This window comes from Budorcas taxicolor, chromosome 4 (genome assembly GCF_023091745.1).
Source record: "Budorcas taxicolor isolate Tak-1 chromosome 4, Takin1.1, whole genome shotgun sequence".
NCBI lineage: Eukaryota > Metazoa > Chordata > Mammalia > Artiodactyla > Bovidae > Budorcas > Budorcas taxicolor.
In genome coordinates, this window is record NC_068913.1 from 69,422,231 (window position 1) to 69,445,309 (window position 23,079).

At 41.9% G+C, this 23,079-nt stretch overlaps 1 protein-coding gene across 2 annotated transcripts in view; it reads right to left on the reverse strand.

Annotated features, from left to right (window-relative positions):
- Positions 1–23,079, reverse strand: part of CREB5 (cAMP responsive element binding protein 5) — a 434,664-nt gene that overhangs the window by 242,314 nt on the left and 169,271 nt on the right. For both annotated transcript variants that reach the window (XM_052638724.1, XM_052638723.1), the window contains exon 5: positions 15,362–15,534. In XM_052638724.1, the coding sequence (XP_052494684.1) occupies positions 15,362–15,534 (173 nt within the window). The remainder of the gene's footprint in view (positions 1–15,361; positions 15,535–23,079) is intronic.

The window sequence follows — 23,079 nt, forward strand, 5'->3', positions numbered from 1 at the left end:
TCAACACCTCAGACCTTGTGATTGCAAGTGTTCAAGCATCTGTCTAAAAGAGTGAACTGGAAAAGTACAGTCTCATCGGCTACTGCATCTTTTCCTGTGGGATTCAAATGAACGGATTCCTGTGAAGTCTGCATGTTTCGTTTGGATGGCTTTCTCCCCTCCCATCCAGTCGCTATTAGCTCTTTCATGTGTTATTCCTCTCACCGCCACCCCCCATCACTCCAGAACCCATGGCCTGTTTCTCCAATCTCATCTGCCTCCACAATGGCAAAGGTGTTACTATTTCTTCGGGGAATTGGTCTTTAAGATGGTGTCTGCATCAGCATACCCAAGAATTCACTTTTTCTTTCCTAGTACATATACAGAAAATAATCTCCTAACCCTATAGTTCTCAAACGTTTTTCTTGCTGTAGAACTCTTTATTCAAAGAAGTACTTATGTAGAAACTCAACTAAATGAATAAATGTGGAACTGCTCTGGGTAAGGGGAAATGGGGAGACAGGGTGACCTGCCCACCAGGTCAGTCTCCACATCGCTTGTCTTTGGCAGCCCCTGAACACGCACTTAGAGCCCAGTTTAGTGGATTCTGTTTAGTATTCTAATTCATCTTTATAATGTGGTACACAGACATCACGTGATAAGTGCTGGTGTCTACTGCTCATCTTTTAGACCAGGTAGTCTTTTTTATTTTTTTTTTTTAAGGAGAAATCTCTGTGCAGCTGAGAAAACAGCTGTTTCCCTGGTGATGTTACCTCTTCTCCCTTGGGGTCTGCCATTTAATGTGACTGTTGCCTCTGACAGTATCCAGTTCTGTTTGGAAGCTCCCTCAAACTCACCATGCACCTTATTCGGAACAAATAACAGAATTTGCAAGCTCTTTTCATTGCTTGACTGTAGAAAAGGACTTAAAGTTAAGTCAATTAATAGAGAGACAACATTTAGCAGAAGATCAGATCCATCACTAGAAAAACCAAGGTACAACAATTAGATTTGGGGAAACTCCAGAGAAATTCATGACAAAAGCATGAAGGATGAAATGCTTTCTGTAGAAAGCAATATCCTTAAAACAAGCACTTACTGTCTCGTAAGACAATAAAGGACTCGGTACAACAGGATCTCTGAATAAAAAGTAACAATGACATGTTTTAAGGACTGATATAAATAATATACTCTAGAGTTTTGTAAAAAAAAAAAATCTTCCTTGTGAAGATTACCATTGAAAATGAACAAGTGTACACCCGTGGTGGATTCATGTCAATGTATGGCAAAACCAATACAATTTTGTAAAGTAAAATAAAGTAAAAATTAAAATTAAAATAATGAAAAAAAAAAAAGGCTCCATCTTTATTAAACTCCATGCACATGGATGACATTTCCCCTGGCCTCTCTCTACCCCTAAATTCCTAAAACAAATGAAAAGTGAAAAAGCAGTCATTCTACACTCTCAGGAAATCTTATCTGAAGACAAGCTTTTACTACTACTGAGAAAGTGCTGGATTTCTTTTCCTCTACAGCACGATTTTGCCATATTTTATGAAAACCCAGACAGGAATGCTCCTTTGTGATATTTTCCCTGCTAAACAGTCTTCATACATGTGTTATCCAGGACCACAGGTCCCTGGAAATCACTACAATGAAACTTCTACTTGCTTCTCATTTGTACAGAGGGATTCACCCAAGGAACCTGTCTGATGAAGTATAATAACAAAAGAAGTCTCTTTTCAAGGCCTAGGACAGGGGAGGGCTTCTTGTCACTCACCCCATCCGGGCACCACATCTGGGAGAAGGTGAGTAACCAGTTGCCTCCATTCTTTGACCGATTGAGGAATGCTTACTTTGAAGACATGGTGCCTCCCCTCCCTCCCAGTTCTGACCCTGTCTAGGGATCACAGTTGGTTAGACAATGGAGGACAGACCCTTTGGGTGTCTGAAGACAAAGCTGACATTCACTCAGGTGTGTTGGGTCTGACCCTTCAAATGGAGGCTGTTGGGTTTTTTCCTTTTTCTGATTCAGCAGTTTGAGGAGGCTCTCGAGGGGTCTGATTCAGCAGCTTTTGCTATAAATTTCCATTCTGGGAGAAGGAGGTTACAGGGAGAGGACAGACCCCCACACAGAGGGTGTGGGCTCTTCTAAGTACTCTCAGGTCTGTGATTGGTATAGATTTTGGCAAGAAAGGACTTCCCTGGTGGCTCAGATGGTAAAGCGTCTTGCTTACAATGCAGGAGACCTGGGTTCAATCCCTGGGTCAGGAAAATCCTCTAGAGAAGGAAATGGCAACCCACTCCAGTACTCTTGCCTGGAAAATCCCACGGACAGAGGAGCGTGGTAGGCTACAGTCCATGGGGTCGCAAAGAGTCAGACATGACTGAGCAACTTCACTTTCACTTTGGCAGGAAATCAACAAAATCTTATGGGAAAAATGACGCCTGAAAGAACATCTTGTTGTTCAGTCATTAAGCTGTGCACGACTCTTTGTGACCCCATGGACTGAGCCCTTCAGGCTCTTCTGCCTATGGGATTTCCCAGGCAAGAATACTAGAGTGGGTTGTCAATTTCTTCTCCAGGGGGATGAACATCTTGTCCTGCTATTTCTTCTTTAATGACGGGGTGAACCCTTCCACCGGGAACAGCTTCTGTTGTGAGCACTCCAGGATTCAAAAGACTTGGTCACACCCTACCCAAGGTCCCCAAGGAGGGCAAAGGCGATACCTGTGGCCAGTTATTGCAAAATGATAAGGCAAAAGGACAAAGAAACAATACAGAATCTGGAGTCTGGAGGGTCTGTGGGCAAGGAGACAACACAAATCAGGGGAAAGAAATCAAAATTAAGGTTGTAACTCTTCTCCGTCCTATATGAACTTGCTGCCTTGCCATGTGGCGTTACTGTCTTTCTTCTACTTTTTCCTCTTCTACCATTTCAAGCTCAGCCTCTAACTGAAGACTTATCGTATCATTTATTTTCTTCTTTTAATTAAAGGAAGAGAGTGGAATGAAAAGAAAACATCTCCACACTGAGAAAAGCCAAGAATCCCAGCATCCATTCAAAAAAGCTTTTGGAGTGCAGGCTCTCGTTCACGCTGGTTTTGTATCTGATAAACTTTTCATTCAATTTGAAGCTCAGTGTGTCTGAAATCCAATGAAGTGAACCAAGCAAGGGATGTCGTCCAAACATGTTGAAGCACTTGTGGGTGAATCTCGGCCTCTGTGTGTGTGCTTCTGCTCCTGTGAGAAGCCTCAGTCTCAGGCAGACTCCAAACTGCCAACTCGACAAGGCAAATAATAATTACTCTTAATGGCAATAATAATTATGGAACGCGGTGGACCCAATATAAGGTTGATTATCTGTGGCTTTGGCAGGGCAGCCAAAGTTTCACACACTGTTTTTATAAAAATCAATCTCTCTGTCTCTGTCTCTGTCTCTCTCTCTCTCTCCCTCACATACACACACAAATACACATACACATTTGCCAAAAGAGATCTGGACAAACTCATTCCTCTGGTTTCCTGCAAAGTGCTTGACTACAGACCTAAATTAAATAAATAGCAGCTATCCGCACAATGAGGGGGGATTTGGACATGTTGAGTAATTGACACCACACACACACACAGACACACATACACACACACACACACACACACACACACACACACACACAGAGTCTCCCATTTTCCTTTTAGTTAAGCTTTAAACTTTCTCCCCAGACTTTTACTGAGAGTCATGGCCAAATGTCAGACATGATGAATAATTGGAGGTATTCCTCCTTCTTTCTAAGGGAGATGGGAAGGAAAGAGGGAAGAAAGAAAGGAGAGAGGAAGAAAAGAAAGCCAGGGTCCTAGATGAATGTCCTGCCATACCCATTCTACTTCAGCTATGAATCAGAAGAATCTCCCAACAGATCAAAGCCTTCTTGGTGAAGCCCCAAGCCTACAGTTAGTGCCACAGCCAGTTCTCTATGAGATATTCACCTTGCTCCTCCCAGGAAGCGAGTTACCCCCTGAGCTGGGGCTCTCTCTCCCCCATTCTAGATCTGGCTGTCACCACCTTCCAGGGACATCCGCATTAGCACTTAGGTATCTCACCCCACAAACCAGTGATGTCAAGGTGTCAGAGAAATAAAAAGTGGCTGCTCCTGAAAACATAATCCATCAACCGAACAGTCATTTTGTAGATAATGAGGAATTGTTTCAATTTTCTGAAAAACTAGGTTAAGGGTCTAAGGTGAATCTACATGAGTTTTTTTTTTTTTTTTTAACTTATTATGCTTGTTAATCATTGTGACTAGTCTTTAAAACTGGTTGCAAGGGGCTGGTGTAGTTTATTGTCATGTAAGAAGGGGTTATAAAGGACATTCAGGACATGCCATGTGGAATACACAGAATATACCTGGAAAATTTCTTCAAAGGTTTTGAATAATGTTATATACATGCCAAATGGCTTAAATGATGTTCCAGTAAAGCAAATCATTATGAAGTGGGTGTATACATATACATCACTCACACATACACAATTTTCATTTGGATAAATTGGACATTAAAATTCCCCAGTCTCCTTTAATAATATACAATTTAGTTACAATTATTTTTAAATACATTCTTTCAAAATTTTAGAGAGGCTGTGATTTGAAATAAGCATCTAAAATTTGCATTTTTGTTTAGTTTTGTCATTGAAAAATACACCCTGACTCAATACAGAGTTACAGAAAGCTTCAGGGGGAGACTCTAGCTTCACTGAGTTTGCACTTCAACAAAAATGGCATCTCTCATACCACCCAAACAGTACTGCGGTGGAAGCAGACTCTAGTTCTCTTCAATCCAGCACTTGATTGCTTATCTCTTTAGGCATTCAATTTGAACCAAGACTCTCAAGTGAGAAAAAATGTCACACTAAGCAGTGATCCCCAAGAGTCTGCCAAACACTTGGCCTCCAGCCCCTATAAACACTGAGAACACCATCGTGCACTTGACAAGTGTCCAGTGGCTTGCTGACTTGGGGATGGGTTTTCATTGCAGCAGTCATCATTATGATTGTCTTTGTAGAAATGTTTATGGGTTTTATGGACTGAAAATAATATACTGGAGGTCAGTGGTAAACTGCTGTGTATTTGGCTTATGAATTATCCTATCTGAACCAATATATGATGAGTATGCTCAGGAAGTCATTTCTGGCATTTCAAAGATTTCTGGGGCCATCTGTTCTCTGCAAAGACCTGCACCTCTGCGAAAGCCAGCCAAGCACATTCTGGCATGTCTGTACCCCCCACACTCACAAGGGTCCTATCATTTTACAGACTTTACCGACCTATTCACCAGCCAGAATGCACTTTGCCAAAGGGGGTGGGGGGAAACTATAAAACTCCAAATTCTTTTAAATGTGTCTGGTACCATTAAGAATGTTTATTGCTCTATAGAAATTTTACAGTTGATATTTACCAAAAGCACAACATACTTGGTAAACAGATTAGTGGATTGTCTGCTAAATGTGATGTATCTGTTTTTATGAAATTTCTTCTTCCATAATCCCTACCAGCCAAGCAGTATCGTGGGAGCGTGTTAGTCATGATAAGGAAACAAATATGTTCATAAGAGCTAGAAAAGGGCACTGGTTAGACAATCCAGTTTCATTCTTTCATTTTATAAGATGGAAAAGTAGGGCCCTGAGAGGTCAAGGGAGCTGTTCAAAGTCCCATAACTTGTGAGTGATGGAGTCAAAACCACCAGCAATTGCTCTCAATCTCTAGCAATGACATTGTACTGTCTCACTGAAATAGGATTCCATCTGTATGTAACTGAAACTTAACATAAGGGATTCCCTTCATATCCAAAATCCAAGACCAAATTGGTTATTTCTGTGATATTCTCATCCAACCAAAGGTAGAAAGTCCACAGAATTTGTATCTCATTCAACTAAATCCTCCACAAAAAGAATATTAAAAACAAGAGTAGAAAAAATCCATTTGGTCTAATATTATTGAAAAATACATATAAGAGGACCTATTGAATCATTTACCTTTTAAATCCTAAAGTATCCAGTTATATGACTACATCGTATTGCAGTGAGGACCACAGACTATCTGAAGTTCTTGTCTTTTAACTCAGAAACTACTTATCTATCAGAACAGCTAAGAGTTATTTATACTTCGTAAAACATATAGTCTTTAAGAATTTGAAAGTTACAAATGATCAGAAATGTCCACTGGGACACAGCCATGCTACCTGTACATGCTCAGTCCTCAAAAAAGCAAAGTGTACTCCCAGTTGCAAAGTACCATCTCTGCTTTACCAGATTCATTTCTCCTAAGACACTCACCTTGGAGAGCACAGCACACACCAGTCCTTTCCCCATGTCACTGTCCCTTTAGGTGTTCTTGGAGGAATGGTTACACTTAGTCCTGGGACTCAATCTAAACACAGCACTGGGACTCATGTAAACCTACAGTGGCGAGCCAGCTCGGTGTTCTGGCCCTAAAAACAGAAAATAATGAGCCAGTTCCCGTGTAGGAACTATGACAAGCATAGAAAGGTGCAGTTAATCATTGAATTTTATATTAAGATAAACATATATCCTCAATTTCCAATGTTTAATTATTTGGCACCTTACCAAGGTTTTCCCCTTGGAAAATACTAAATACTGATATAAGCTAGACTTTTATGTTTCAGGTCTTCTATAAAGTAACCCCTCAAATAATAAATCCAGAAAAGAAGACAGTGGACTGCATTTTTCCATAAAGCTATGTCTGGCAATATAATTGTTCCAATTTCTTGTATTACATTTGTATTATATCTTTCACTGTTGTGCTGTTGTCTAGGTGTTTTTCTAGTGAGCTCTTCGGCAATAAGTCACTTTTAGTAAAATGAGAATAAAAGGACAATTTGCTGATAGGATTAATTCAAGGGAGGAAACTCCATAGTCATACATACAGTCCTGAGCCCCCAAGGAACCTGCCTTCCAAGTAGTTTTCAAAATTACACTCATTATGAAAACCATCAGCCTTTTAGTGCAGGATAAGGCTTGAGAATTTTCTAGTGATGCCTCCTCATTTTACATGTAAGGAAGTTAAAACATGGAGGAGTCAACTTCATTTGGACCCATGGGACAGTGACTTGGCTTCCAGTTCCAGCACTTACCTTTATCCATATAACGTGGGGCAAGCCACATAATCACTGAACCTCACTTTACTCAGTTGTAAAATGGGTATAAAATCTCCATGTAACAGAATTATAAATTTGTTGTGATTCACCTAGGAGTTGAACCTGGAAGTCAAGTCTCTCTGTCTTCATAGGTTAGGACCCTTGTCTTGACTGCACTGGTCTCCCCTTTCCAAACATTCCCAGTCCCTACTCTGTTCTTACGCACATGAGAATGAGAATGCCTCCTGAAATTCAGATAATCAAGAACCCCAAACTCAGCTCCTAGAGGAAAACAAACCGAACGAGAAAAGAAATTTGAGACAGAAAAGAAGCAATGAATGAGGATTGTGTTGCTGAGAGTGACTTGTAATCAGCTGGTTAATCTTTTAAAGTGTAGACGAAGGAAGGGGGGCCCAGGGCAATTGTGCACTTGGCCAAGGTTATAAAGTTTTTTGACTGGCAGAGCCTAAACCCATGACCTCTAAACCTGCGGTCAATACTTTTGCAAGACTCCCCTCTAACCTGACTTGATTTGGCTCTGAGTAAGCTTGTCTTTTCCAGGCGTATCTTTTCAATATGCCACACAAAAGAACAAGTGTCTAGATTTACAACAGACACAGACTGAATGATCCTGGGCTGTTTTCTCCAGAGCAGACCTGTGCCTTGTTGTTGTTCAGTTGCTAAGTCACGTCCTACTCTCTTTGACCCCATGGACTGCAGCATACTGGCTTCCTTGTCCTTCACTGTCTCCTGGAGTTTGTTTAAACTCATGTCCCCTAGTTGGTGATGCCATCCAACCATCTCATCCTCGGTTATTCCCTTCTCCTCCTGCTTTCGATCCTTCCCAGCATCAGGATCTTTTCCAAAGAGTCAGCTCTTTGTGTGGTGACTCATTGGTGTGTCTAGCTGTTCTAAAAATGGGAGGAGACAGTCAAAATACAGAGACACTTATATGGAAGGTTCTGGAACTCTGTGAGCAGGGCTTCTGTGTATAACATCCAGAAATGAGACTCTCCCCCAATAAGCCATCACAGGCAAAGTCACCTATCCACACAGGAATCAGAATAGCCTGGAAGTCACACTTCATCTGGTCAGGGCACAGGTTCTTCCTATAAACCACGAAGCCAAATGTAAAGCAACCAAATGGTTGGAGAAAGGACAGCCACTCTCAATCAGGAATCTGGTTTTCTTAATAGTGAGAGGATTTGGCCAAGAGATCTCCCAGGTACAGGCTCTCTCTCTCTGTATCCACGTGCTCTCACAATCTGCAAATTCCCTTTCTGAGGGCCAGGGAACTCCTGTATTTTTCTCCTGAAGGACTAAAGCAGCTGCTGGAAACTCAGTGTGTCTACCTCTGCCCTTGACCAGCCTGTAGGTATGTGAAGGAAGCACGTCACACTGTAACCAGAGGCTAAGCACTAACCAACTCAAGTGGACAGATGGCTCTCCCAAATGGTCAAACACGCTCATTATCTTTCATGGCACTGGGAGTGCTACAGGCAGGAGCACAGAGAAAGCGTGTGCTTTGAAGTCCAACAGAACCACATTCAAACTCTGCTCATCTCACTGGCTGAGTGACTTTGGATAAGTTACTTCTCTTCCTTGAGCAGTAAAACTGGAGCAAATAATGTCTGCCTCTCCAGACTCTTGGAGAATGATAGAAAGCAACATGCAAAGATAAATCAGTGCTCTGCACATAGATGATGCTGGATAAATGTTAGCTCCCTTTCTTCTCTTTAGTATCAGCCTGCTAATCCCAAACTTCTCTAACAAATAGCTTGAGCCACTCAAGAGTGACTTTCAATTTTCTTTCCCAAGAAGACTAGCTTTTACAAACTGAATGTTGTCTCCCCCCAAATTCATATGTTGTTTTAGTCACTCAGTCATATCTGACTCTTTGCAAACCCATAGGCTGTAGCCCACCAGGCTACTCTCTGTCTATGGAATTCTCCAGGCAAGAATACTGGAGTGGACTGGCATTCCCTTCAATGAGGTCATGAGTCCCTAAAACAGGATTAGTGTCCTAAGAGGAGGAAGAGATACCAGAGGTCTCACTTCCTGTCTTTTTCTCCTCTCTCTGAAGTGAAGAAGTGAAATTCGCTTAGTTGTGCCGAACTCTTTGCTATCTCATGGATGATATAGTCCATGGAAATCTCCAGGTGAGAATACTGGAGTGGGTAGCTGTTCCCTTCTCCAGGGGATCTTCCTAACCCAGGGATCGAACCCGCATCTCCCACATTGCAAGTAGATTCTTTACCAACTGAGCCACAAGGGAAGCCTAAGAATACTGGAGTGGGTAGCCTATCCCTTCTCCAGTGGGTCTTCCCGACCCAGGAATTGAACCAGGGTCTCGCGCATGGCTGGTGGATTCTTTACCAACTGAGCTATCAGGGAAGCCCTCTCCTCTCTCTGTCAATCTGCCTGTCTCTCTCTCTGTATGCACAGAGAAGCGATCAGGTGAGCACACAGTGAGATGACAGTCGTCTGTGAGTCAGGAAGAGGGCCCTCACCGAGAACCGAATCTGCCAGCACCTTGACCTTGGACTTTCCAGCCTCCAAAACTATGGAAAGTAGACATCTATTGTTTAAGCGAAGATACCTGCCTTGCTGTGTTCCAGGTGAGGAACTGAGACACTAAGACACAACAAAGCTGGCCTGAGGGATCACAGGCACCAGGCTAGGAGAGGAGAGCAGGGGTGCCTTTTTCTGCTTCTTGGAAGATGTAGCCATGTGCTCTGGCATCCTGGCTCTGCCCCCTTCATCTGGCCACAATTCCTTGTGGTATTACAACTTTCAAATGTTAAGAAACCTTATATTTCCTCAAGTATCAGTACTTAATGTTTCGTTCCACACATAAAACTCTTTGAGTAGAAAGCTGCTGGCCCTCTTGTCAGAGGTGATTTCTCAAGGCTCTGCACAGGATTTAACGGGAGCCATATGGTTAAGTCCGTCAACCCTCCCAGAAAGCACTCCCCTGAAAGGCCTCATAAATGTTCTCGGGGCTGTGAAAGACCCAGCAACTTTCTAACAATAAAGCAATGTTCATGGCCGTGATATTCTGCAACACACAAAGCAGGAAATGATGGCTTCGGGTCTGAATTACTTAAAGGGGGCTTCAAGCTGTCCTGGAGAGGGGTGTGGGCGTGGGGGCAGGGAGTGATAAGCCGGGACCTGCTGGCTGCTGCATCCAGGAGGAAGAAGGTTGGCCTGCACCCTGCTAGCACCGGCCTGCGGTGGGCAGTGACAGTGTAATTCATGGTGTTGATCTGTGGAATTTAAGAAAACTCTTCATAATGGATGTATACACCTATGCATGTACAGAACAAGCATACTCAAACTGTGAAATGTGAAAGTGAAAGTGTTGGTCGCTTAGTCATGTCCAATTCTTTCTGACCCCATGGACTGTAGCCCGCTAGGCTCCTCTGTCCATGAACTCTTCAGGCAAGAATACTGGAGTGAGTAGCCATTCCCTTCTCCAGGGGATCTTCCCAACCCAGGGACTGAACCCGGGTCTCCTGCATTGCAGGCAAATTCTTTACAGTATGAGTCAACTGTAAGCTGATGTTTCACCTAAGTTTTCTTTAAGCATTGCCTTTTTGTGATGGCATCATTTACTGACCTTTCCCCTCCCTTTTTTCAGAACACCAGACACAGAAATCCTTGAATCAATTAACATTCCCATCTCAATGGACAACTCAAGCATCGACAGCAACTCATACAAAAAATCACATGACTTTCTCCAACAGGCAAAGCGGCATTGTTTTTTACATCAATGAGTTTTGAGATGTGATAAGCTCTTCTTTTATTACTATTATTTTAAAAAAAAAGCTCAGAAAGGGTGAGAGAAATACAATTTTTGATGAGTATCAGCTTCTTTTTATTTTTACAAGATTTGCTATATTTTCTATAAATTTCTAGCCAAGTCTTAGATCTACATTGCCTAAATAAAGCTTTATGCAAATAGGGTATATGATGAAACAGCTAATATACCTACAAACATACATGTGCCAAGACTAAAACTGGCATAAAATCAGAGAGAGGTTTTATATATACATGCTGTTGAACATATTTTCAAATTTCTTGATATCCTAACTAGAACATTCAAGAAAAGACCAGATATCTTCTTTTCAAATATCAGTCTTGGTAGGAACATTTGTATATCCTGATGTTAGATATATCACATCTACACTTTAAACAATGACTGGCAAATAATTTTTTTTTGCCAATAATATAACAAGCTTATGCATTTGCCAATTCCATAGGGAGAACTAAATCTATAGAACATTCTGAATACAGGAAGAAATTTTTTGTGGACTATTTTGTAAGTGCCACTCACAACCTGTCAGAACTCTGTACTGATATCCATTGTTGTAGATCACCTCATTCCATATTACTTTCATTGTCTTCCTAAAAAGTTACCAAGCATGAATTATCTAATAACATTAGTCCATAAAGAGAAGTAGGTTTCTCTAGGAATTTGCTGTTGTTCAGTTGCTATATCATGTCCAACTCTTTTGCAACCCCATGGAATGTCACCTGCCAGGCTCCTCTGTCCATGGGATTATCCCAGACAAGACTACTGGAGTGGCTTGCCATTTCCTTCTCTAGAAGATCTTCCTAATATAGGGATCAAACCTGTGTCTCCTGCTTGACAGGCGGATTCTTAAGCACTGAACCACCAAGGAAAGCTAGGATTTATTAAAATTGTAGCCACCTTCTCAATTGACTGCTGGCCCCTACAAAAATTTCTCATATGAGGAGAGAGAGAGAGAGACAGAAATAGAGAGAAAGAGAGAACTTATACTACTGATACCTGCTCTTCCACCATTCTCTCAGGAGTTGCAGACTGGATCCTGAATTAATGAGCCTGTTACGTGATCTCTAATAAAAAAAAAATTACTAGAGGAGAGATACTGCTTGGAATCTGCCACATATTTGGTCCAAGGCAGAATCGATTTCATCTGTATTTAACACATGCTTGTTTTCTATCTCGCTTGTCTCCCCCACACCCCATGGCTCCCTCTTTTTCTTTTTCCATCTGGAAAACTTATCTCCTAAAACGCTACCATCAATCAGCCAAAGGCACTCTTCTCGACAGGGTGTCTGCCAGTTTGACTAAGCACAAGCAGTCACTAGTTTGGGGATGCCTCCCACACTCTCCAACACTGTGTTTTTCTAGCCTGCCTAACCACACGAGTGCAATTTGGGATATTTATACTTACCTCCAGTTTTTATCGAGATAAAAAGCACTACTTGGACAGAAGTGGGCATTGGCGATGGAAGCAGGTGATAGAGGACAGACTGAAGTTTGCACACGTGGTTTGTCTATCTCAGAATTTTGCATTTCCACCCATTTGGTCCTACGTTGACTCAGTGCCTGCTCCAAAAATATGAAAATCAAATGCTCACAAGGATGCCTACACTTGGTCCTCCAAATCTTCCTTAGGAGCAGGCACTGTTCCCATTTCCAGTCCTTCATGTCAATATCACTCCCAATACATTCAAACCTCTAAGTTTAAATACAGCATGAAGGGGGGATGGTGGCAGAAAGGAGAATAAAAGTGGGATTGGCAACAGAAACCAAGCACTGGTCAAAGGGAAGAAAAGGGGGGAACGGGAGATGGGTGGCCCCCCTCTCTCCCGCAAAGTTCTATTTGTGAACACGCCCACTGGCCACAGCAGAAAAGCCCTGTGCGTGGGCACAGGTGGGTCCCAGCCTCTCTGGCTGGGTGCAGCTTAAGCGCGGAGCCTGAATGAAGACTTTCATTGCTGTTTGCTGCTTTTGTTGGCCAGTAGCCATGGCAAACATTTGCAGGTGGCTTGGCCAGATTTTGACACTTAAATATTTGAGGTTGTGATAAAAATCAGAATATTACTACAATATGGTTCTGTGCAGCCTCAGAGAAAAAAAAAAAAAAGAAAGAAAACTATCTGCAGTTTCAAATGCTCATTTAAAGACACAGTCTCCAGAGGGAACTCATGTTTTAAAGTAAGTACTCATTTCCTCTTTGCTGAGAGAAATAAAAGAGTCAGCCATCCCCAAATGTTACCACCTAGAGTTTCATTCTGAATCCACTAGTGAGATGGGTTGCTGAGCCCCCATGATCATCCGGGCAAAGTTTTAGATGGGTCACATGGAGAAAAATGGAAATGACAGGGTGTGGGGGTTGGAATCAACATGGCAAACACAACAGGGAAGGATTTGAAGCAAGAAACAGCCTCCCTCAAGTTTGGCAATGAGACAGAGTCCTAAAAGTGACAATTATCTCCTAGAAAACACCAGGAGAAACACATAACACCCCAGGACTGGGAATAAATGGGAAGACAGAGTGGGTCGGGAGATGGCATATACCCCCACCTGACAGGGCACAGTGACACAGCCTAGAAATGTCATCCAGCTGTACAGCCCTGGCCAGCTGGGAAATTATTGACAGAGTCAACACCCATCTTAGAATTTAGTGCTAACCCTTAAAAGATTGTTTCACAAAAACCACCATTGTACTAACAATGGCCAAATACTAAGGGCCTCCAAAAGGGAAGTTGGGGGGCAGGAGGCAGAAGAACTCCAGGGGAGAAGGAATGCTGTAAAAACGCTAATAAAATCTAGCACATTTTATGCTTTTTCCCCTTGAAAGAAAAATAAAATAATTATAATTAGCTCGCCTAACTGTGAATTGTTTGCCCAAAGCCAAGCCACTGGCGTGAAGGAGTCCCCTTGAGACTGAGATGCTGTCTTTAATGACCCCACCTTCTTAGTATATTACAGGTTCTTGCTTTGGACGGAGAAGCATTTACTCCCATAGACGTTTGAGAAAAAAAGGATTCTTTCACAGACACACTTGCAACTTTAGTGATGGCTTATTCCAACAAAGCCAAGCATTCAAATGGCCAGATTAATTTTCTGTTTCTTGAATGGGAAACCAAAGGTTCCCATGGCAAACTCACAACACAGTTATTACCCACAACTCTCATTTGTTAAGATTTGTCTTTGTATGTCACAACCCATCCTGATGAGTTGAGAAATGTGAGAGACAAGGTACCCTTTCTAGTGTATTCTGAGGAGGGATAAGCCATTGTCCCTAGCGCTCCCTCTGGGTGGGGAATTCTTACACACATTTAAAACAAGGAAGGGAAAAGACATAACTGACAAAGAGTGAGATAGCTTCTAATTTTTTCTTAAAATCACCATATCTACTATTCAGTGGAATATTCAAACTAAATTCTGATATGCACACCAAACACAGCAAGTTCCCTTTCCTATTTTAAACAGAGAATTCTAGGAACAAGGAGCAAGCAGTTCTCAGCATCCAGTAACATAAATTTATCATAGCTCCTTAGCTTAAGTTACTACTTTTTCTTCCTAAGATCCCAAGCACTCTTAAATCTTTTATTTCCTTTTCACATTAGTCTTGTGAGGGTGGAGAGAAGAGACACCATCCTCATTCTGGAGAGCAGGAAGCTGGGCCAGAAGTGTGCATTTCTAAGAAGCTCCTGGGTAATACCCAGGCTGCCAGTCCTCAGACCACACTCTGAGTAACAAGGACTGAGAGCTAGCACATGATACTCAGGAGTGAGTGCTTGTTTCCTGCCATGATACAGTGTCTGCAAACATTCTACCTATTTTTCTCAATGCCTCAGTATTATCTTTTTTATATAAATGAGAAGGATAGGATCTGCCTTCTTCGTTTCGTCTTCTCCAGGAATGAATATGAGCCAGTGCAGAAAGAGGCGAGCTAATGAGAAGGTATTAATATTAACAAGGGAGAGAAGAAAGAAGAATCATCAGAGAGAAGGAGGACTGTGGAAACATACCAGAGACACGGGTGATTGGTCTCAGGAATGGAGGCACATACTCTGTTAGTGAGGAAGCTGGGCGGGTGACACTTCCCTCCACCATCCTCAAGCATTTGTCCTGAGAACTACACTCTGCTCCCAATGTCCAAGGAGTTTCCCCACAGTCACCTTAAAGTTCAAGAATCTTCTCTGAAGGAACAATGACACAGAACGACTTGCTCTTCTCTCTAGATCCAAGGTCAAAGAGCTTCTACCAAACAGAGACTCCCTCTACCTGTCTCCCATCAAAAACATCACTCTGAGCTCTAGGCAGTATCATACCAGCCAGGAAAACCAACTTCTGTCTTATCCAACCTGCAGACTAGAAGCCAGAAGAAAGTCCAGAAGCTTCCCTGGGCTCCGGCCAGGACCCAGAGACAACCAAGGAGATCTCCTTACCCGATCTGGCGGTTGGTGGAAGGGGCCTGCGTGATGACAGAGCTGGACTGGGGTGACGGCATGGCTTGCTGAATCACAACGCTGGTGTCATGGTTGGGCATCCGGGCGCTGCCGAGCTGGTGAGCTCCAGGCCCCGCCATGGCCCCACCAACGGGGTTATGCATCGAGATATTCTGCCCAGAGAAGACAGAAGGGAAAGGGTCAGAAGAGGTTAATGCTTTGTTCTGCTCTCAGGCTTTCAAAGGCCAAACTGGGGAATCTGGTCATGTCAACTAAATACAGAGTTATGGCTTCTGGCAAGCCATAGGTCCGTTTATTTTGTTATAAGTTACAGCTTCAGGGAGATGAAAAATAACTATTCGCCTTAAGAGTAAAGCACATAAGAAAATACCTGGAAGCTCACTAATCACCCTGCCACCTCCCCATGTGAGGGTTAGTGCATATCTGCTCTGACTTGGGGTGATTTATATTCCATTTGAAAATGATTTCTGTGGTAAGTGCATAACATTATGATTTAGTGAAAAGCCCTTCAGCACCCTGCTTTGAATGACAAGCACACTTGTTATTTTTTCTTTTTCAGTCCTATAAGAGTAACCACCTCTTTTTTCCCCCAGGAAACTACTTTTCTAACTCATTATCTGAGTATGCGTGACCCAAGCTCAACAACCTAGGGAGTGAGGATATTGACTGTGAAAGACAACAGGGTGTCTGGGGTTCAATGACGAGACTGAGAGTTACAACTCTCTATTGTTTTTCCATAAGATGAATCTCCAATACTTTGGTTGAATCGTGGAATACTGACGACACTGGTTCACCTGTTCACTTGTTCACTGTCTTTTCCTCTAGAACATACAACGTTTGTGTTCATGACTCTATCCCATGGGGACTGGAGCACAGTAGGCACTCAGCAGACAGACAGACAGACATACATACATGAATACAGTAGGGAAGAAAATAACAGCACAGCTGAGTCACTTGAGTGACTTAACATCCTGTCTTTATTTCTGGTGACTTGAGTGAAGGCTTCTTTGCTTAAAATTCAAAAGTAAGGTAAAGTATGGGCTTCTCAGGTGGCATTAGTGGTAGAGAACCTGCCTGCCAATTCAGGAGACATAAGAGACACAGGTTCAACACCTGTGTTGGGAAGATCCCCTGGAAGAGGGAAACCCACTCCACTGTTCTTGCATGGAGAATCCCATGGACAGAGGAGCCTGGAGGGCTACAATCCATAGGGTCGCAAAGAGTTGCACATGACTGAAATGACTTAGCATGTACGCAAGGTAAAACATGCATGATAAAGCTAGCTTAAAAGACAGTGCTTTTTTTTTTGTTTTGTTTTGGAGGATAATTGCTTTACAGTGTTACAGTGGTCTCTGCCATGCACCAATGCAAATCAGTCATAATCATGTATATGTATATGTATATGTATGTATGTATGTATATGTATATCCCCTCCCTGTTGAGCCCCCCTCCTCCCGCCATCCCAACTCTTTAAGTCATCACAGAGTGCAAGGCTGGGCTTCCTGTGCTATACAGCAGCTTTATGCTAGTTATCTATTTCACATGTGATAGTATATATAAGCCAATGCTTAGAAAAGAATGTCACTGGGGCAAGAAGAGAGGATTCACACTGAGGCATAAGAGGGCTGAAATGTGAGAAATTCAGAACCTAGAAAAGAAAAAGAAAGTACCGGACAAAGTTACATAAGTCAGTGGGCCACTGAAAACATCCAAGTACAGCTGTTTAGCCTAGAAGGGTATGGAAATCTGAGAGGTCAGTTGGACAGTGGGCTGAGGATGACAGGAAAGAAATGGAGTGTCACTAGCAATCTACTAGAGGAAAAATATCTATCTGTCTGTGCTTTGGGGTTAGCAAAGAAGAAAATAAACAGTACCCAGGAGAACAGGAAGTGGTTCTTTGAAGTTCTTCTGCAAAGAACAGGATTTCCTGCACTATGTGTTAAATGATGGTGATAACATATATGGTGGCGGGGGTGGTTGTGTCCATCACTTTGCACCTTTCCCAGGTTTCTGATTTCTAAATCCTGACCACACAGTCTGTCCAGAGTCCAGATGGCAACTGGGCACCTGGCTTAGACTGTGAGCGGACTGTGTTGTCATGGGGTCCCAAAGGCATGAACAGGTTTAAGCACACACACACACATGATCCAAAGGCTCCTCTTATATACTGGAAGGTTTTTCTGACATGGGAAAATATTGTGGTTGGTTAAAGTAAGATGGAAGGAAATAGTGATTTGTATTGGGGTGGCAGCACAGGGATATGCTTGAGTTATTTTTACGGGAACTAGAGGTATAAAGAATCAAATGAAAAGTAATACTGAAAATAAAGATAATCATTATTTCTTTCAAAAGTAAACCTCAACAAACTCATTTTTCTCGGTCTTAGCATGAGGTTGTGATGAAGTAAACGTTGCAAGTATTATTTTTAAATCCTTTGTTTAGATCCTTCAAGATATTCACATTTTTTTCATCTTGTTCACAGTCACTTATTTTGTTAATAATAGATCTCAGGCACAGGAGGATTTCTGACTTTCATTTTATTATTTCTGTTGTGCTAGTGAAAGTTATCAACAGAGCCATATGATTTTAAAAATAATCTTCTTTAAGTTCATGACAATAATATAAAATGTCTAAACCCTTCTTGAGTTCCCTTTGGCATCTCTTTTCTATCACCCCCATGTGGAGTCCCCAAGTACCATAAATTCAATGCAAGCATCATTCTCCTCTTTCTGTCTCTTCTTCCACCAACTTCTACCCAACCATCATCATCTTCTTTCCTAGATTCAACAATCACTCTCCAAACCGGTCCCCCATCACTCACTTTGACTTCCTTTCCTCCTTCCCATACTACAGCCACAGTCACCTTTTCAAAAGGCAAAACCAAGCACATAACATACAGATCCCTCTACATTGCCCACCCTCTCCAGGCTGCTTAGATGGCTTCTCATGGTTCAGAAGATGACCCTGACAGCACTCTTTCCTTGATCTTCAAGGCCTTCATGGGAGCCTTCTGGTCTCCCCAGCTCATCTCACACCACCTTCACTCTCGCTGTCTGTGATTCACTCCACCTGCAGGACTTTCCCTGCTCTCATCCTGAACGTGCTCCATATGTCGGTAAGGAGCTGAACATGCTGTTTCTGCTACCTGTGCGCTTTCCCTACCCGCACCTTCAAATCACAAACTGAGCATCACCTGAGAACGCCTTCCCTGACCTCTCCAAGAATGAGCACCATCTCCCCCTCCTTTGCGGCACTTCACACAAGTTCACAATTGTCTTCGATTATTTGACCAATATCTGTTGCTCCCTCTAAGCACAATGAGAGAAGGGACTAAATTTGACTTTACTCCCCACTGAGTCTCTGTTGCCCAGATCAGTGCCCAGCATCAGGTAGGCACACAGGAAACTACAGAGAATGAGTAAACTATAAAATGACACTCCTAAAATATTCAGTATGATGAAATCTTATCTTTTATTTCCTGGGTGAATTCTGAGAATGTGAGCTCTCTTGTCTGTTTACCTTAAAATCTCAAAGTATGCTCACAATAAGAGATGTTAAGATACGTTAGATATTAAGGTACCTGTTTGATTATGGGGTAGAGAAATAAGATCAGAATTAAGAAGAAAGCCACAAGCATGGAACATACGCTGGAAATCAAAGTCTTTGAAAAGACATTGAATGAGCCCTTGAAGGAAAGTACTAAGAAATGAACTTCAAGTCTTTGAGCACTTTGGCTCAAGTGATATGTCCATAACAATTCTTTACCTTCACCATGAAAACTAAGAAAATCTTTGTTCAAAGTTTTTGAAATGTGATACAAAGAAATTGGTTTGATTTATTCAGAGTGAAGCATGTTAAATGAGAGAGAGAAATACCTATGCCCTCAAAAAGTCTAGGAATGTTGTCTGAGAATCATTAAAAAGAATAAAAAAGACTACCAGGAATACACTTCACACACATCCCCACCAACATTTTAAAGAGATCTCTTTGTCTCTGTGATATCCTTCAGAGATGGAAAAAACTCCTAAAAGTTATGCTGTTTTTCAAAAATCTCTTTTCTCCCCCACATATGAAATCTGCAAATTCTCCAGCCTCCTCCCCCAAGACCCAGAGAGTAATTTCAAAACATTTTGGAAAAATAAACAAATTTAAGCAGCATTATCATTTTGCATTAAAAGAAGATGATTTTTTTTTCTTTCAGCATTACATAGTAACTCAAACATGAAATTACTTTCTGAATTCACATTTTCCTAATTATGGGTTCAAAACCTGTCTTCCTTGATAAAAGAATGGCATTTTATCTTTAGATGAATTAAATATCCAATTTCAAAAACACAAAAGAATGACTGTATCTCGCCGAGTTATTTTTGTTAGTATAGGTGCGTAGACTTGGAGCTGGTGAAACAATGTCACCAACCAGTGATGAATGTCAGTATACAGTGAAGAATCTGGGGGTTCAACCTTTGGCCTTCTCTTGTTCAACATTTTTATCAACAGCTTGGATGAAGATGTAAATTCATGCTTGTCAAATCTGTGGTTGACACAATATTGGGAGGCATCACTAACATTCTGGATAGTAGAACACGGTTTTACTCAAGCCAACTGTATGATCTGGCCTCCAAAAATGCTAACATAAATCTAGGTTGCTGTAGGAGAAGTGCAAAGTCCAGATCAAGGGAAGTAATTATTTCACTGTCGAGCACATTGGACTGACCACATTTGGCCACCACATTTTAAGGGGGAAATTGACAAATAGGCGGGAATGAAAGCAATGGAGGCATCCAAAATACATCACAGGAAAGAGTGGTAGAAGAATCAGGGAATATTTAGTCTGAAGAAAAGAAGGCTTAGAGGTCATGCTAACTGCCTTCAAATATTTGCGGTATTAGACATAGTCTATGCTGCTCCAGAGGGCATAATTTCAAAAAATGGGATCAAGATGATAAAAGCCAATAACAACTACAATTTGAGTACCTACTGAAGCAGCTATTATGATAGATGCTTTATAAACTGCTCCTCTAATCCTCACAAAGGTGGTTCAGAGGTTAAAGCGTCTGCCTGCAATGCAGGAGACCTGGGTTCAAACCCTGGGTTGGGAAGATCCCCTGGAGAAGGAAATGGCAACCCACTCCAGTATTCTTGCCTGGAGAATCCCATAGATGGAGGAGCCTGGTGGGCTACAGTCCACGGGGTTGCAAAAAGTCGAACACGACTGAGTAACTACACTTCACTTCATTAATCCTCACAATGACACTGTAAGATAGGCATTACTATTCTAATTTTAAGATGAGAAAAAGTAACACTCTACACCATTGCTAATACCATTCCATCTCCCTCTGGCCACACTCAGTCCTTCTGGACTGGCACTTTAAAAATAGAAATGTGACCTTTAGTTGGGATAAATTTACCAATATGTAGGGATAACCAAAGACAAAACAAGTTGCCTTATAAAGTACTGAGCTTCCAAGCATCAGATTTAAGCTGGTAGGGACTAGCGGACATCTGTAAAGGATGCCACCAAGAGGATTCGTACAGCCGGAGGGAGATGGCACTAAATGATCTCTAAGGTCTCTTCTTGCTAAGATTCTCTCACAATACATGGTTCATAATTTGGCTCAGATGCTTCCAAATAATTAGGAACCTGTGATAATTTTGAAAATTCACTGCCTTAGGAGTTAGGAGGTCTCCTCCAGTTCAGTCTCTCTACCCCTCCTTATCGTCATATAACCTGCATAAATCATTCAGCTCCCCTTGACTTCACAGCCTATCACTACAGGGGGTACAGCGGACCACATGGTCTCCATGACCTTTTCCAGCTCTGCTATTCTACATGTCTTTCTATGTTACATTTTATGAGACTCTAAATATCCAAACAGACTTTTTAGACTTGATTCAAGGGCTTACAAACATTGATTTTCCTCCATAACCATAAGGTTTTGCAGAAATGAGCTTTCCAAAAATTATAGCTTTCCACCAGACCCAAGGGATCATGACTGAGGGAACAGACCTAACAAAATAAAATTTCACAAACATCAAAGATGGAAAAGCTTCTCGGAAGAAACCATTTTCACCTAAATCTCCCCCTCTTTAGTTTAGATTTCTCTGCGTGTCCTTGGCCTTCTTCTTTTCCTATGCCCTGCAATATACCTTGCTCTCCATTCACTGTTGTTCTGAGACATAAAGGGTATGTGAATGGGATGAGAAGTGGGGTAATAATGAGTCTTGATTGCATAGTCAGTGAGTTTGAGGTAGAGCGGTAATTGGTCTACATGCATGGGCCTGGAAACCAATATTGAAGAAACAACCTGATGTATATGAACATAAGTCCATACTCTTACAAATAACTATAATTTGGGGGTGTGGTAATGCAGGATGAAGGGAGGTGGACCACAAATGAAAGTGAAGGTTGGAGCACACAGACAAAATGATGTTGATTCCCATAAAGTCCCCAAATGTTATCTTCAAATCTATATTCTTTCCAACTGCCAAGGTGTGGAGACTTTATAAGCCACGCGTTTACAAGATGAATTGTGAAATCTTAGAACTGTCTGCATCTTAATGATGCCCGGGCAGTTAGGAAGACTTTCAGAACTTCTCCAGTGTAAACATCCATGAACTGCATCCAAAAGATGTCTGAGACTTTGACATAATAACAAATTTCTAACCCTCCGGAAGATTCTAGGCTCTCTGGAAGTGTTAGAGAGACTCTAGAGGGTCTTGACTCCTTTCTGGTGCTCTTGAGAGCTGTAATGGTATGAGTATTTCGAATCCTACTGAGAAGGTGGGCTGTTCCATGACAAAGGAGATAGCATGGAATTATATGAGGTATAGCTGGGGTTGGAGGAGAACTGGGGCCATGCAGCCTGCCTCTCTTTCCTTAGCATAGTCGCACAGTACAAGATGGACCACAAAAGATAAGACATTATCTCAGGCAACCTCTGCAGGAGAGGAAGGGAGAGGAGATCACAGGACACTGTGAAAACTCCAGCTTTGACGTGTACCTTTAACTCTGTTTTGTCAGAGTTTGCCACTTATCCCTGGAGAATTCTAAGGAGGAACAACCTACACAAAGAAAACGTGAACACTGCCATCGAGCTCAGGTTCACTTGAGCTCTATACCACCTGGGACATGTTATTTAAGTTTTCGGAGCCATACCTTCTTCATCTTTACAATGGAGATAACCATCTAGTGGACAGGATTGTAGTGAGTTTCCCATGAGATAATACTCCATCATAGTACGTGACAGCGAACGTGCGCTTCTTTCCTTTCAGTAAAGTTCAGAATGTGAGGCTCAGACAATAAATGGTTAATTCTGGGTGGCTACTCCCTATGACTGATTATTAACATAAATATTATAAGTAATGGCTAATACACAGCCTGAACATATGTCCAAAATCTTATTTAATCCTTATCATCAGTCTCAAAGTTTGGCATGATTATTACCTCCATTTTACAGAGGAGGAAATTGATGCATAGAGAGGTTAAGAGTCCTCAAAGTCACACAATGAGGAAGTGGACAAGCTGGGAACTAGGCAGCTTGGCTTCAGATTCCACACTGCCTCTATAGTCTCTCTTTAAAATATTTTCTAGCGGAAAGTGACACAGTAAAATATAAAGTATATCTGCTATCATTTCTATGGATGTTAAAAGAAGTGACCAACTGATGCTAGTATATGATCCTGAGAATTAGAGTCTA